Source organism: Zootoca vivipara, chromosome Z2 (genome assembly GCF_965207765.1).
Source record: "Zootoca vivipara chromosome Z2, rZooViv2.hap1.1, whole genome shotgun sequence".
In the NCBI taxonomy this organism is placed as follows: domain Eukaryota; kingdom Metazoa; phylum Chordata; class Lepidosauria; order Squamata; family Lacertidae; genus Zootoca; species Zootoca vivipara.
This window is the reverse complement of record NC_142585.1, coordinates 33324600-33338710: the sequence shown is the minus strand read 5'-3', so window position 1 is coordinate 33338710 and position 14111 is coordinate 33324600. Positions and strand designations below refer to the sequence as shown.

The 14111-nt window shown below is 46.0% G+C and overlaps 1 protein-coding gene across 3 annotated transcripts in view; it reads right to left on the bottom strand.

The window, feature by feature from the left end:
• VAV2 (vav guanine nucleotide exchange factor 2) overlaps positions 1–14111 on the bottom strand; it is a 158372-nt gene that overhangs the window by 107490 nt on the left and 36771 nt on the right. For all 3 annotated transcript variants that reach the window (XM_035113127.3, XM_088664740.1, XM_060270532.2), the window contains exon 2: positions 10115–10231. In XM_035113127.3, the coding sequence (XP_034969018.1) occupies positions 10115–10231 (117 nt within the window). The remainder of the gene's footprint in view (positions 1–10114; positions 10232–14111) is intronic.

Here is a 14111-nt window from a genome sequence, read left to right as displayed (position 1 = left end):
CCCCCCTCTCCTCAGAACCACTCACTTCCTGCTAATTATAGATTAAAAAGAAACCCCAGTAGCAGGAGAGAGTCATTAAGACAGCCCAGGAAAAAAATTAATGATTCAGGGAAAAGTTGCTAAGAGTTTATCTCCCTTCAGCCTGGGGGGGGTGGTTTCCCACCACCACTAACTGCAAGAATTTCAGAGTCAAGCCATAATCTGGTTGTAGGTCTTTCTACAATTTCTTTATTATTTTTATTCATGGTATTTATATCCCACCTCTTTCTCTAGGAAGCTCAAGGTGGCACACACAGTTCTTCCCTGAGTCTCCTCATGTGACCCTCACAACAACCCTGCGAGGAAGGTTAGTCTGAGAGGCAGTGACTGGCCCAAGGTCAGCTGGTGAGCTTCATGGCCTAGTGGGGATTTGAACCCTGGTCCCCCAGGTCCTAGTCCAGCATTCTAACCACTACACCGCACTGGCTCTCCTTGTATGAACGAGCCAAGCAAGTTGAAATTGTAGCCAAAGATTTACCTCTGGCAAAGTTGACAAGATGGATTCTAGAGTTTTGTTTGGTGGTCTCAACATCATTGCCATAATCCTCCTTACTAGATGATACCACCCATAACCCCCCGTGAATACTCATCATATTGTCATGTTGGAACAGGTTCAGAGAATGAGATGGAAAAACTCCCCTACAAAGAAAGGATGCAGTGTTTGGGAGTCCCAGAGGAGGCAATGATGGCCACCAACTTGGGTAGCTTTAAACAAGAACTGGACAAATTCATGGACAAGGGGCTATTGGTGGCTACTAGTTTGCCTCTACATAAAAGGTAAAGGGACCCCTGACCATTAGATCCAGTCATGACTGACTCTGGGGTTGCGGCGCTCATCTCGTGTTATTGGCCAAGGGAGCCGGCGTACAGCTTCCAGGTGATGTGGCCAGCATGACAAAGCCACTTCTGGCGAACCAGAGCAGCACATGGAAATGCTGTTTACCTTCCAACTTGGAGCGGTACCTATTTATCCACTTGCACTTTGACATGCTTTCAAACTGCTAGGTTGGCAGGAGTTGGGACCGAACAACGGGAGCTCACCCCATCACAGGGATTCGAACCACCAACCTTCTGACCAGCAAGCCCTAGGCTCTGTGGTTTAACCCACAGCGCCACCTGCGTCCCTTGCCTCTACATAGTTCCACCCTTATTTCAGACATTGTGATATACTGTGATACTTAGCTGGTGATATATCATGATGTTGAAAACCAGATGTCGCCTAGCCCTACAAGCCAGCATGGCTCTGCTCTGCCTTCACTGTTGTAAGCAGCAATGCTTCTGAACACCAGTTGCTGGAAACCACAGGAGGTGAGAGTTGCTCTTGTGCTCAGGTCTTGCTTGCAGGCTTTCCACAAGGGGCATCTGTTTGGCCACTGTGGCAATGGTAAGATGGACTAGAAGGACCATCTAAGAGGTTGTTCTTATGCATTATTGTTATTCTTGACATTTAAGGAACACTTCACAGCTGCTTTCTCTAATGCTGCCCCTCCAAATGCTGAGGGAACCAACTGCTATCACCCACAGCCATTTTTCATGTTGACTGGGGTTAATGGAAGCTGGAGTCTAGTAACATTTGGAGAGACACCAGTTTAATAATTTAAGAAGCTGGATCAAGCCAATCAAGTCCATCATACTGTTCTCACTGCGGCCAACCAGATGCCCATTATGTGAACTCCACAAGCAGGACCCAAGCACAACAGCACTGTTCCCTCCAGCTGTTTCCAGCAACTGGTATTCGGAGACATATTGCCTTCAATAGGAGAGGCAGAACATCAGAAAAGCCTGGCTGTTGGATCAGGCTAAAGGGAGCCTCTAACATCCTGTCCTCACAGTGGCCAACCAAGACTAAGGTGCAACAGCATCTCCCCCCACACACACCCATGATGAGGATCCCTAAAGTTCTCCCACAACTCCCTGCCTTTCATCACATTAAGCATATGCAATTGCACAAACACAAAACTGCAAAATAAGAAATCTTGGAAATCAGTGTGTTGTGTGGAATTCAGAGCTTTGATCTGGGGTACTCTAGTAAAGTGCAGCACAAACGATCCACAGAACATCAACAATGCCCCAGGCCTCTCATCTGAGGATGCCTGGCCAATCATGTCCCCCACCCAAAACACTCGACATAGATTCTTTGTTTCCCCTATACCCAGATAACTATAGGAGACCACCTGTCCCTTAATGAAAACATTCTCCAGAAAACTGTATCCATTAGGAACAAGAAGAGAGCCTTTAGGTTGCTGCTTTCCCCCAGTCTCCAGGGAACTCTGCAGGCATGTTCTCTCTAATGCAGAAAGATTCCGGCACTTTTGTCATGACTAATTTGCACATTGTATACCAACAAAAGAGCTTTTGCTGCCTCGCAAGCAGAGACTTCTCCTCCCCTTGCTGTCAGGAGGCCTTCCGCAGAACTCCTGTCTTAAAAAAAATTCACATGTCTTTGCATCATGGTGCTTCCTGGCTGCCCCATCCTAAACCATCACTCAAGACATGATGGTGCAAAACCTGCTCCTTAGTTTGCCTCCTTCCCTCCACCCCAAGCCTGGGAAAGTCAATCAAATAGAATCAGATTTAAGGGAGGTTGTTGACTAGATGGGGGGGGAGATAACAGAACCCGAGAACTGTAGAATTGGACAGGTCCCAATGAGTCATCTAGTTGACCCTTCTACAATGCAGGAATCACAGCTAGATGTCCATGTTGGGAATGGATCTGGTCAGGCAGCCATGACATTTTGTCATAACCAACTCCCATTACCTGCTTTACATTCCTCTGCTGGGTTGCCTTGTTTCATCCACAGCTTTACAAGCTAATGGCAGCTTAGAGCAAATGACTGGATCAGGGTCACCAAGAGTCCCTTTTAGCTGGGATTTGAACCCGGGTTCTCTTAAGGCCACATTTGCACCATGCATTTAAAGCACTGTAATACCACTTTTAAAAGCCATGGCTTTCTCCAAAGAATTCTTAAGGAGACCCCTAGTAGAAGCATTCCCAGAGCAGTTTAAGAATCAACCCCTTTTCACAGATACCATGAATAGTGCTCCCCCAGATCATCTCAGTGATCGAAGGGATGTAGATAAGGCAATTCTTAAGGTCTACTGCGTCCAAGCTATTCAAGGCTTTGTTCACTAGTAACAAGAACTTTGAACCTGGCCCAGTAGCAGGCAAGAAGCCGTGGCACATCTTTTAACCTTGTTGTCAAAGAGGTGGCATGATAGAAATTTTATAAAATAATGCCTGGCATGGAGAAAGTGGATGGAGAAAACTTTTCCTCCCTCTCTCCTAATGCTAGAACTCGAGGACACCCAGTGAAGCTGAATGTTAGAAGATTCAGGACAGATAAAACAAATCTAGATGGCTTTAAAAGAGGATTGGACAAATTCATGGAGGAGAGGGTCATCAATGGCTACTAGCCAAGATAGCCTCCACAGCTGAAGGCAGCAATGCTTCTGAATACAAGTTGCTGGAAGCCACGGGAGGAGAAAATACAGTTATGTTTGGATCCTCCTTGAGGATAACAGGTCATGGGCATCCAGTTGGCCACTGTAAGCACAGGATGCCATACTAGATAGGGCATTGGTCTGATTCAGCAGGCTCTTATTTGCACACTAGTATAAACACACACCTTTTAAAGCAATAGAAAGGTCTATGCTGTACTAGACTAAGTGAGCAAGTGGTATATAAACATTAAGAAAACAAACAAACAAATGAAGTTGCTCAAGCGCTGATAGATCCAGGTTGCACTCCAACTACCCAAAGCAGATTTCCTCAGTTTGGCTTTCCATCTTCTCATTTTGTGTTTTGCCATTGGGATGACTGGAGGCAAAAGGATGCGGCATCCTGCCCAGAGGCATGATTCACAAGACAAGTGTCTCCCCAAGGCAATTCAGCGTACGTCTGCATAGGACAGCGCTATTAGATGGCTCTGCTCTGCCTCCACAGTTGGAGGCAGTAATGCTTCTGAGTACCAGTTGCTGGAAGCCATAAGATAAAGGGGCCCCTGACCATCAGGTCCAGTCGTGTCCAACTCTGGGGTTGCTGCGATCATCTCACTCTATAGGCCGAGGGAGCTGGCGTTTGTCCGCAGACAGCTTCCGGGTCATGTGGCCAGCATGACAAAGCTGCTTCTGGCGAACCAGAGCAGCGCACGGAAACGCTGTTTACCTTCCCGCTGTAGCGGTACCTATTTATCTACTTGCACTTTGACGTGCTTTCGAACTGCTAGGTTCGTCTTGGAAGTTTGACCATTAGGTCCAGTCGTGACTGACTCTGGGGTTGCGGCGCTCATCTTGCATTAATGGCCGAGGGAGCCGGCGTACAGCTTCCAAGTCATGTGGCCAGCATGACAAAGCCGCTTCTGGCAAACCAGAGCAGCACACGCCGTTTACCTTCCCGCTGTAGCGGTACCTATTTATCTACTTGCACTTTGACGTGCTTTCGAACTGCTAGGTTGGCAGGAGCAGGGACTGAGCAACGGGAGCTCACCCCGTTGCAGGGATTTGAACCGCCGACCTTCTGATCAGCAAGTCCCAGACTCTGTGGTTTAACCCACAGAGGGGACAGTTTGCTGTTGTGCTCAAATCCTGCTTGCAGATTTCCCACAGGCATCTTCTGGCAGCCACTGTGAGGACAGGATGCTGGACTAAATGAGCCACTGGCCTGATCCAGGGTCTTAGGCTCTTTTGCCATTTAAAAGTTGTGGTTGTCTTCCCCAAAAATGTGCAATCTCTCTCTCTCTCTCTCTCTCTCTCTCTCTCACACACACACACACACACACACACACACACACACGGGTTGTCAGACTTAATAGAGGACAGGACTTCTGTGCCTTTAATTGCCCTGCTCTCTTTTGAGTCTGGAAACCTTAAAGAGAAACCCTTTGTTTAATTTCCAAGCAAAGGGTCTGCTGGTTTCTCTTTACGGCTTCCAGACTCAAAAGAGAGCAGGGCAATTAAAGGCACAGAAGTCCTGTCCTCTATTGAGTCTGGCAACCCTAACACACACACACACACACACACAGACACCTATTGTCCCAAGGAAAGAAGGAATGAAATAAAAATTAGGGACAGAGAATATTTTTGTTGGAAACGCACAAACTCAAATCAAGAGGCTTTGAGTTTACAGCCTGTCTGGCAAGCATATGAATTAAGTCAAGAGACTATAGGTAATCCTGCGATCACAGAACTTAATCTACCGGTATTTAGGATGCTGGACAGTGGCTGCTTTAAGAACGTAGCCAAGAAGTCCAACCCCTGATGAACATTAAGGGCTTCTCAGTTCCTTGGCTTGCCTGCTTTCACCACCCTCCTGTTTTCAAGAAAGACTCACTCAGTCAAAACAGCCAGGCTGCTGTCGGCAGGTGCAGCCTGTGGAACAGATGTTTCCAGCTTAAAATACTCAGAAAGTCTGCACAGGAAGGACTCCCCCATTTTTTAAAAAATGAATCAATTACAGATTCCTGTGTTTGTTCAACTGTGCAACAGCATGAGCTCTCAGTTTCATTGCACTGCAAAATGCCCCAGCATTATTGCAAGGCCCTGTGTTTTTCATTTTAAAGGTATCTGTTATTCTGCCTTCCCACTGGCAGCTGTGGACAGCCTCACACCAGCTAATTTAGGGAAGCTCACAAAGGCAAGGCTGTTTACATTTGCCATCAAGGTAACCCAAATTGCATACTGTAGCATGTCGTGTTTTGCAAACTGGGGAGCTTATGTTCATGTGCGGATCAGCCACTTCCAAATAAATTAAGTCGTTAAGAGGCTCAGGGAGCCCAAAGCACCCATCTGCTGTCAAGGAGGCTGCCTACTGTCTCTGTGTGATGACTGTGCCTCCTTCCACTCAGCCTTTGCTGCAGGTGCATCAACTGTGCCACATTTCCACATGAATCATACTCTCACTACAGTGGCATCATTTGCCTTGCCAGGGAGCTGTCTGTCATACCTCTGCATGAGTTGTTGTTCTGGGCCAGTCTTACAGAAACACAGAAAGCTGCCTTATGCCAAGTCAGATGTGGTCCATCTAGTTGTCTACACTGACTGGCAGCAACTCTCCAGGGTTCTAGACAAGGAGTCTCACCCAACCCCACCTGGAGATGCAATTGACGATTGAACTTTGGGCTCTTCTGAATGCAAAGCAGATGTTCTACCACTGAGCTGTGGCCCTGCCCACGGCAGAAGAAAAAGGTTGGAGCCAGAGTTGGAAGTGACCCCTAGAGGCATCTAGTCCAACGCCATGCAATGCAGAAACCAGCAAAATACAGTAATCCATGACAGATGGCCATGCAACCTCTGCTTGAAAACCTCCAAGGAAGGAAAGTCCACTACTTCTCAAGGGAGTCTATTCTATTGCCAAGCAGCTCTTACTATCATAAAGTTCTTCCTGATGTTTAGTTGGACTCTCCTGTCTTGTAAACTGAAGCCATTGATTCAGGTCCTACCCTCTGTAGAAGGAGAAAGCAAGCTTGTTCCACCTTCCATGTGACAACCCTTTAGATACCTGAAGGTGGCTCCTCTCAGTCTCCTCTAATCCAGGCTAAACATACCCAGTTCCCCTTTTAAGTCTTGATTTCTAGACCCTTATAGGCCACCCTCCTCTGCACACCTTCCAGCTTGTCATTATATAGTCGATCTGCCTTGAGCATGAACATAATCAAGGAACAAAGTTCTTTTTGCAAGAGCATCATCTTTTTAAGCATGGAGGGAAATGAAGGGAAAGCACCCAATATATTTGCTAATTGCTCAGGCTTTGCTGTGACCAATTAACCTGCATCTGCACACATTATAGCCTGCTAAAGCTAGGAACCCCTAGTTTGCTTGTGTGTATTTGTGTGTTTGGGTAAATGCAGGTGGAGTAAAGTGGCAATGTGTTGCTAATTAGAAATGGCGAAAGAACCGGATGGAGGGTGGAGCCAGGGCAAACAAAGCCAGCTGCCCACCAAACAGCTCTGTGGGGGTTCCCTTTGAGACATTGCTTTCAGCAGCAGCTGAGGACCCTGAAATCCAGCAAGTTCTCTTTCCCCGTCCTTCCACTGCCAGAAACACCACCATGGCAAGCATGTTCTCCACAAGGCAGGTTTTTTGGGGGTGGGGAGATGGCCCAGTGCTGAATGTAGTCAATTGTTAGGCGATGGTCAAGGGGTGCCAGATCGAAGCTTTCCAATCAGTCCAGCCCAGTTGCCTGTTTTGTGGGCTTTGGTGGAAATTAAAACCACCTCCTGGTTGGCCCCCTGCCTTGGCCAACCCCAAACATGCTGGGATCATGTTGTCTTTTCTCTCTGGTACTGCAGGGTGGTTTGTGCCATGGAGCAGAAGTATCTACACTTTGGAACTCCCTGCCTGTTGACATCAGGCAGGGACCTTCGCTATATACCCTTTTTGGTGCCTGCTAAAAACATTTTAGATATATGGAAAGATGGTGTGAGTTTTAATCTGTTTTTAGTTTATTGTTATTTTAACTTTTTTGAAAGTTTTGAATTATGGTTGTTAATTCTGTGTGTGTGTGTGTGTGTGTGTACACTACAGAAAACCTAAAGGAAAACTTAAAAAGAAAGGAATTGCTTGCAGAAGCAACGAACACACCCATCAAAAGACATGGCTCAGTCACTCAGTTGCTAACCCAAACAAGCGCCTTCATTTTTCTTAAGTTGACTTGTGACTCAATATCCCCCTGCCAAGATTTTTTTCATAGCAAGATCCCACACACATGACCCATTAATTCAGAACTGCAGAGTCATTAAATACTCCCTCTTTTAAAACCATCCCTGGCAAGCTGAAAAGAAGAGTCAAAGGGATGAGAGAGGGGTGACTGCTAAGTTCATGAGTGCTTTGAATTATAGTCCCTTGAAAGAGGAGAGAGAGTGTGTGTGTGTGTATAACTGGAAGATTTGCTCAGAAAACATGGTTGGCTCCCTTTCCAGATCATCCTGGCCACCAACCGCCCTGGAGAGCTCAATCTATATTTATCTAGGCACATCTCATTACACCATGCTCCGGAAAATTAAAGAGCCGACGAGGAACTGGCTTTTATGTTGCTACTACTGTTAGCCAAAGGCTTTGGCCTACATTGCAATTTTGCATAATTCACTGAGAGGTTAATATGCCAAACCCTGGAGGCTGGGAGTCATTCTTTGGCCACAGCTAATGCTAGATGGGCAGCCGGGGGGGATGTATTTGTCTTGCGCTACAAGGAATGAATAGGCAGAAGGTCCAAGGTTTACTTGAAATAGGGGGCATTTTTCTTTGTTCCAGTTGAGAGTTGCTGCCAATCAGTGCAGGCAATACGAACCCAGATGAACCAAAGCTCTTGTTCATTATATAAGGACTGTGATGCTATTTTAAAGGGCCATGGCTTCTTTCCTCCCAAAATCCTGGAAGTTGTAGTTTGTTAGTTTGTTAAGGGCACAGAAAGTTGTTCAGAAAGCCCTATTCCTCTCACAGGGCTGCAACTGCAGGAGATTGGCCTAGATGACACTTTTGGCTCCATCCCACTCTACAGTTCTATGATTCTCTGAATTTCCTGGGTGGTTTAACAATCAGTGAGCTCCTGTTGTTTGGTCCCAGCTCCTGCCCACCTAGCAGTTGGAAAGCACATCAAAGTGCAAGTAGCTGGTTGTGTGACATACACAGAAATACATCGCCTTGCTTTTGGCCTTCCAGCATCTGAATGAAAGGCTTTGCAGACAATAGTGGCTTAAAATGCAGGGAGGTCGTTTCTGCCCATTGGGCTGCAAGTTTATACATTGCTGTGCACACAGAGACGAGGCAGGGATGCACATTACCAGTTTGGTTTCCCTGCACCTGCAGTCGCCCCCAAATTCCTATTCATGAAACTGTCTTCTGAGCATGTGCAATAACTGTCTCAAATGGACACACCTCAGATGAACTGCAAAACCAATGAGGCTTATGTTTTCATATTGAATAGAAGCTGGTTTGAGGGAAGACACATCAAATTTCCCAAGAAACTACGGGATCAATATGGATTGGGGCTAATGTTGTGCATGCTCAAAGAAAGTCGACCAGCAAAAGGCTCTGTTCTCATAGGTATCTCATCACTACCACCAACCCAACTGAATCCTGCTATCATCTACGATAAGATAACATGGCCAAGAATCTTCTTTTATTTTCCTCACAGGCAAAGAAAACAGCTGAAAAGGTTTCCACTCAGGAAGAAAACACAGAGGTACAGTGGTGCCTCGCTAGACAAGTTTAATTCGTTCCACGGGTCTTTTCTTATAACGAAAAATTCGTCTAGCGAATCCCATAGGAATGCATTGATTTTTTTAAAAAAAAATTTGCCCATAGGAACGCATTAATTGAATTTCAATGCATTCCTATGGGAAACCACGATTCGCTAGACGAATTTTTCGTAAAACAAATTCGTCTAGCGAGGCAACCTCCACTAGAAAAAAACCTTTCGTTAAGCGGAAATTTCGTTAAGCAGGGCATTCGTTAAGCGGGGCACCACTATACTACACTCCTGACAGACACATGCCAAGGATTTCAAATGCTGAGAGTGGCGTCGCTGTACATATTTGGCTCAGAATCCATTTAGAAATGGTTTCTCTAGACCAGGCATCCCCAAACTGCGGCCCTCCAGATGTTTTGGCCTACAACTCCCATGATCCCTAGCTAACAGGACCAGTGATTGGGGAAGATGGGAATTGTAGTCCAAAACACCTGGAGGGCCGGAGTTTGGGGATACCTGCTCTAGATTCTCATTTGACACACAGCGCAGCATGAACCTCTGATTCTGGAAAGAAAGACACCAAAAGCAATGAGGGGGAAATCAACCATTCTTTTGCATGGGTCCCCTTGGATTACATGAAAATATATTTATTATATATTTATTTTCTTAAAGGAAAAAAAAATCAGCCACAGAACAGAGACAGTGTACAGGGGTGGTTACAAGGAGGTCTCCCATCCAAGCAAGGACCAAGCCCTGCCTTGCTCAGCCTCAGCAAAGTAGCCTTGTGGACCCATACTCCTGGGGCCCATTATTTTATACTTATTAGTCACTTCATAATATTGTTTCTTGCAATTGACTTGCATTTACAAAAAGGCAAACACATGTTCTTACCTTGCCAAAATCCCGCACATCGAAGAGATCAAAAGGGTCAAACAGCTCGCTGTTCCGCAGGCCAAATTTGTCATGGCACACTTTGAGGAACGTCCGGATGTTCTTCAGGCAGAGAAACTTGAGCCAAGAGAAGAGAGGGGAAAAAAATCAAGTTCATATTTACCTGCTTCACAAAGGAAAATGCACTAAAACAGATTTACGCTAGTCATGTTAGTACATCTTCACAGCTATTCCATGATTGCCACCTCCCCACTGAGGATTGTGTGCAACAGAGATTCCCCTGCCTCTTAATGCATCTACGGAAGAGGAAACAGCTGACTTTAGACATTTTCCCACTCGTGTGTGTACATGTGTGCTTGTTAAGAAGCTACAGATCTGAATTATGGCACTTCTTTTTATTTTGACTTGCAGGGGAAAAAAATAAGAAAAGACGTTGCTGTTTAAGGATTTGATCATTGCTCCTTTTTTACAGCAAAACATTCTCCAGCATGAATCAAAATGAAGACGTCCCCCGACTTATGCAGGGGTTATGTCCCGGGCCCCCGTGCACATAAGCGACATCACGTAAAGTGGGGAGCACCCTCTAAAAAGTCTCTAAATGACTATTTTCTCCTGCTCCTCAACTCTCTCTCCTGCTCTCTCTTCACACAGTTCTCTCTTCAAGTCGAAGCTCTGGGGTTGGCTGCAGGACACAGAGGAAACTGGCTGCTGCTGCTGCTGCTGCTGCTGCTGCTGCTGCTGCTGCTGCTGCTGCTGCTGCTGCTGCTGCTGCTGCTGTGTTACTGCCTGCATCAGATGCTAGGCAGGGAGGCTAAGCAACATGAACAAAGCCCTGTGCCTCCAGTCTCTTTGGGGCTTCCTCCCATAGCTGCCAAGTTTTCCCTTTTCTCACGAGGAAGCCTATTCAGCATGAGGGAAAATCCCTTTAAAAAAGGGATAACTTGGCAGCTATGCTTCCTCCACTCTCACTGATGTCCTTTTCGGCCTCACAGGAGGGTCTCTTTGCTAGCCATGAGGACTCTCCAGCTCTCTGTTGCCATTTCCTGGTATGGTTCTATTTACGTGTGTACAGTGGTACCTCGGTTTAAGTTCACAATTGGTTCCGGAAGTCCGTACTTAACCTGAAGCGTACTTAACCTGAAGCAAACTTTCCCACTGAAAGTAATGGAAAATGGATTAATCCGTTCCAGACGGTCCGCAGAGTACTTAAATTGAAGCGTAATTAACCCGAAGCGAACTTTCCCATTGAAAGTAATGGAAAGTGGATTAATCCGTTCCAGACGGGTCCGCGGAGTACTCAACCTGAAGTGTACTTAACCCGAAGCATGGGGGTAGTTGGTTCCGGAAGTCTGTTCATAAACTGAAGTGTACTTAACCTGAAGCAAACTTTCCCATTGAAAGTAATGGAAAGTGGATTAATCCGTTCCAGATGGTTCCGCGGAGTACTTAAACTGGAAGTACTCAAACTGAAACGTACTTAAACCGAGGTATGACTGTATAAGTAGAACACATGTGAGTGTGGGGGTGCCTGTACAGCAAAAGAAATCTATACAGTCAAACCTTGGTTGTCAAACATAATCTGTTCTGGAAGCCCGTTAGGCTTCCAAAATGTTCAACAACTGAAGCGCGGCTTCCAATTGGTTGCAAGAGCTTCCTGCACTCAAGCGGAAGCTGCATCGGATGTTTGGCTTCCGAAAAATGTTCGACAACAGGAGCATTTACTTCCAGGTTTTCAGTGTTCGGGAGCTGAAGCATTCCAAAACTGAGCCTTTTGGGAACCGAGGTTTGACTGTACAACTAAATCAATGAAATGCAATAAAGCACACAAAAAGCATTCCCATGCACACAAACCACCTTGCCCCTACAACACCTGAACCAGGAGTAAGAAACATTTTTCATCCTGAGTAAGCAAGGCAGCAGGATTTGTGGGATATTCATAGTGTTAATGTCAGCTAACAATAAGGGGGTTTGTTTTATTTTTGATTCTTATTATTGATTTTCTCTTTTCCCCTGTTATATGTGCCAATTTTAAAAAAAGAATTGTGGACGGATTCAAAAACCAAACATTAGCATGTCCTTGTTGGTGAAGCATTTTCCTTTTCAATCGGCTTTTTCCAGCTCTGCAATATTCCTAACTGAGATGAAGACGGCCAGAAGTCTTGTATTATTTTATTTTTTTAGGTCAGCTGAATGTATCATCTTCTTCTTTTTCATATATACAAAAAGGAACCGGCAGAGCGGGGATGGACTGTGGGGCAGCTCCCCAAAGGCTTGGCACACGGTCAAAGCTCAGCCAAGCATCCAGATCACTTCTGAGAGCTAATGCAATCCCTCTTTTTTCCTAGAAAGTGGGAGGCTGCCTCTCTGACAAGGGCAGTAATGGACTGATAGAGTGTGACCATTTTGCAAGACAGCATCCCTCTCGCTCTCTCCTGGGTCCCTGCAAGAAGCACCCAAAAAACGTTTTAATGTGCTGAAATCAAGCGAAAGAAAGGGTCTCCTACAATAAATGGATGACCAACTTGCACAAGGCGACGGGGGAGATCAGGGTGCTGGGTGGGGGGTCTGCAAAGACCCCTCATAGAAGAGCCCCTAAGTGACCACAGGGAAAAAGAGATTGCCATTGTCAGGTTGGGGGGGGGTTGAGATTTATTTAGAGCATTTGTACCCCACTCTTCAGCCAAAAAGTCTCACAAAGCAGCTTACATACAATCAGTGAAACCAAGACAATCCCTACCCACAGGCTAACAATCTAAAAGACTATGACACACAAGGTTAATGGGACAGGGAGGGAAGAGGAAAACCAAAGCTCAGGCAGCAATTTCTAAACAGTTGCTCCTATAATGACCAGCTGGCACAGTTCAGGGGCAGATAGGGCCTGATGGAACTGTGAGTCTCCAGCAAAGCTGATGGACTGAGTCATTCTGCTCCTAATTCTCCTGCTGAGGCAGTCTGGTGGGATGGCTGCCCTCATGCTGAGAGGTGAGGGAGAGGAAGCCTGATGGAGCTGGCCTGCTGCAGCAGGGCCAATGGAGGGTGCTCTGCTTTGCAGGATAGATGTGTGCAGGATACATTGTTGATTTGTTCACAGGGCCGGCCCTAAGGCAAGGCTGGGTGGCGCAGGGCACCGGGCCGCCAGGGGGCGCCATGCTGCGCACCGCGCCTGCCAGACAGCCACACTTGTAAATATTTTTACAAATTAATAATAAATAAGGAGGCAGTCATTTCTGTCCCATCCAATATCAGCCGCAATGAGTGCTGTTTCTATTCTGCTACAGTTTGGCTTCTGCGAAATTTGTTATTTGTCTCGCCAGCTGCTGTGGCTGAAGCTTACGTAATTAATTTCAGTTACAGGTAGGTAGCCGTGTTGGTCTGAGTCGAAGCAAAATAAAAAAAAATTCCTTCAGTAGCACCTTAAAGACCAACTAAGTTTTTATTTTGGTATGAGCTTTCGTGTGCATGCACACTTCTTCAGATACACCTGACTCTTCTTTTTCAAGTGTATCTGAAGAAGTGTGCATGCTCATACCGAAATAAAAACTTAGTTGGTCTTTAAGGTGCTACTGAAGGAATTTTTTATTGTAATTAATTTCAGTGTATTTAAATGGAAGGGAAGTGCCAAAAAAACACATATACAAATATAGTAATAATTTACATGCAAATACTGAATGGATTCACTTGCATGCTTTCCATTCCTGACACCAGACAGACTGCAGGAATCTCTGCTCCCACTTGCTGTGAAATTGCCCAAGCACCCCCCCCCCCCGGAGTCCTCTCCCACACAAAGCTAGTTTCTGCCTAGGATTAAAATATCACCTTGGCCAACTTTCAGGTACAGGTTGAAACTCTGTTCTGTGCTTCCAGACTGTTTTGTGATCAGATGGTCCTGATTGCTGACTGGGGACCAGAGGCAGAGAACATCCTTCCCCCGCCCCAACTGAAAATGGCCACACTGTGGTTCCATTATAATTCCTCCATGGAAATCTATGAAACAACT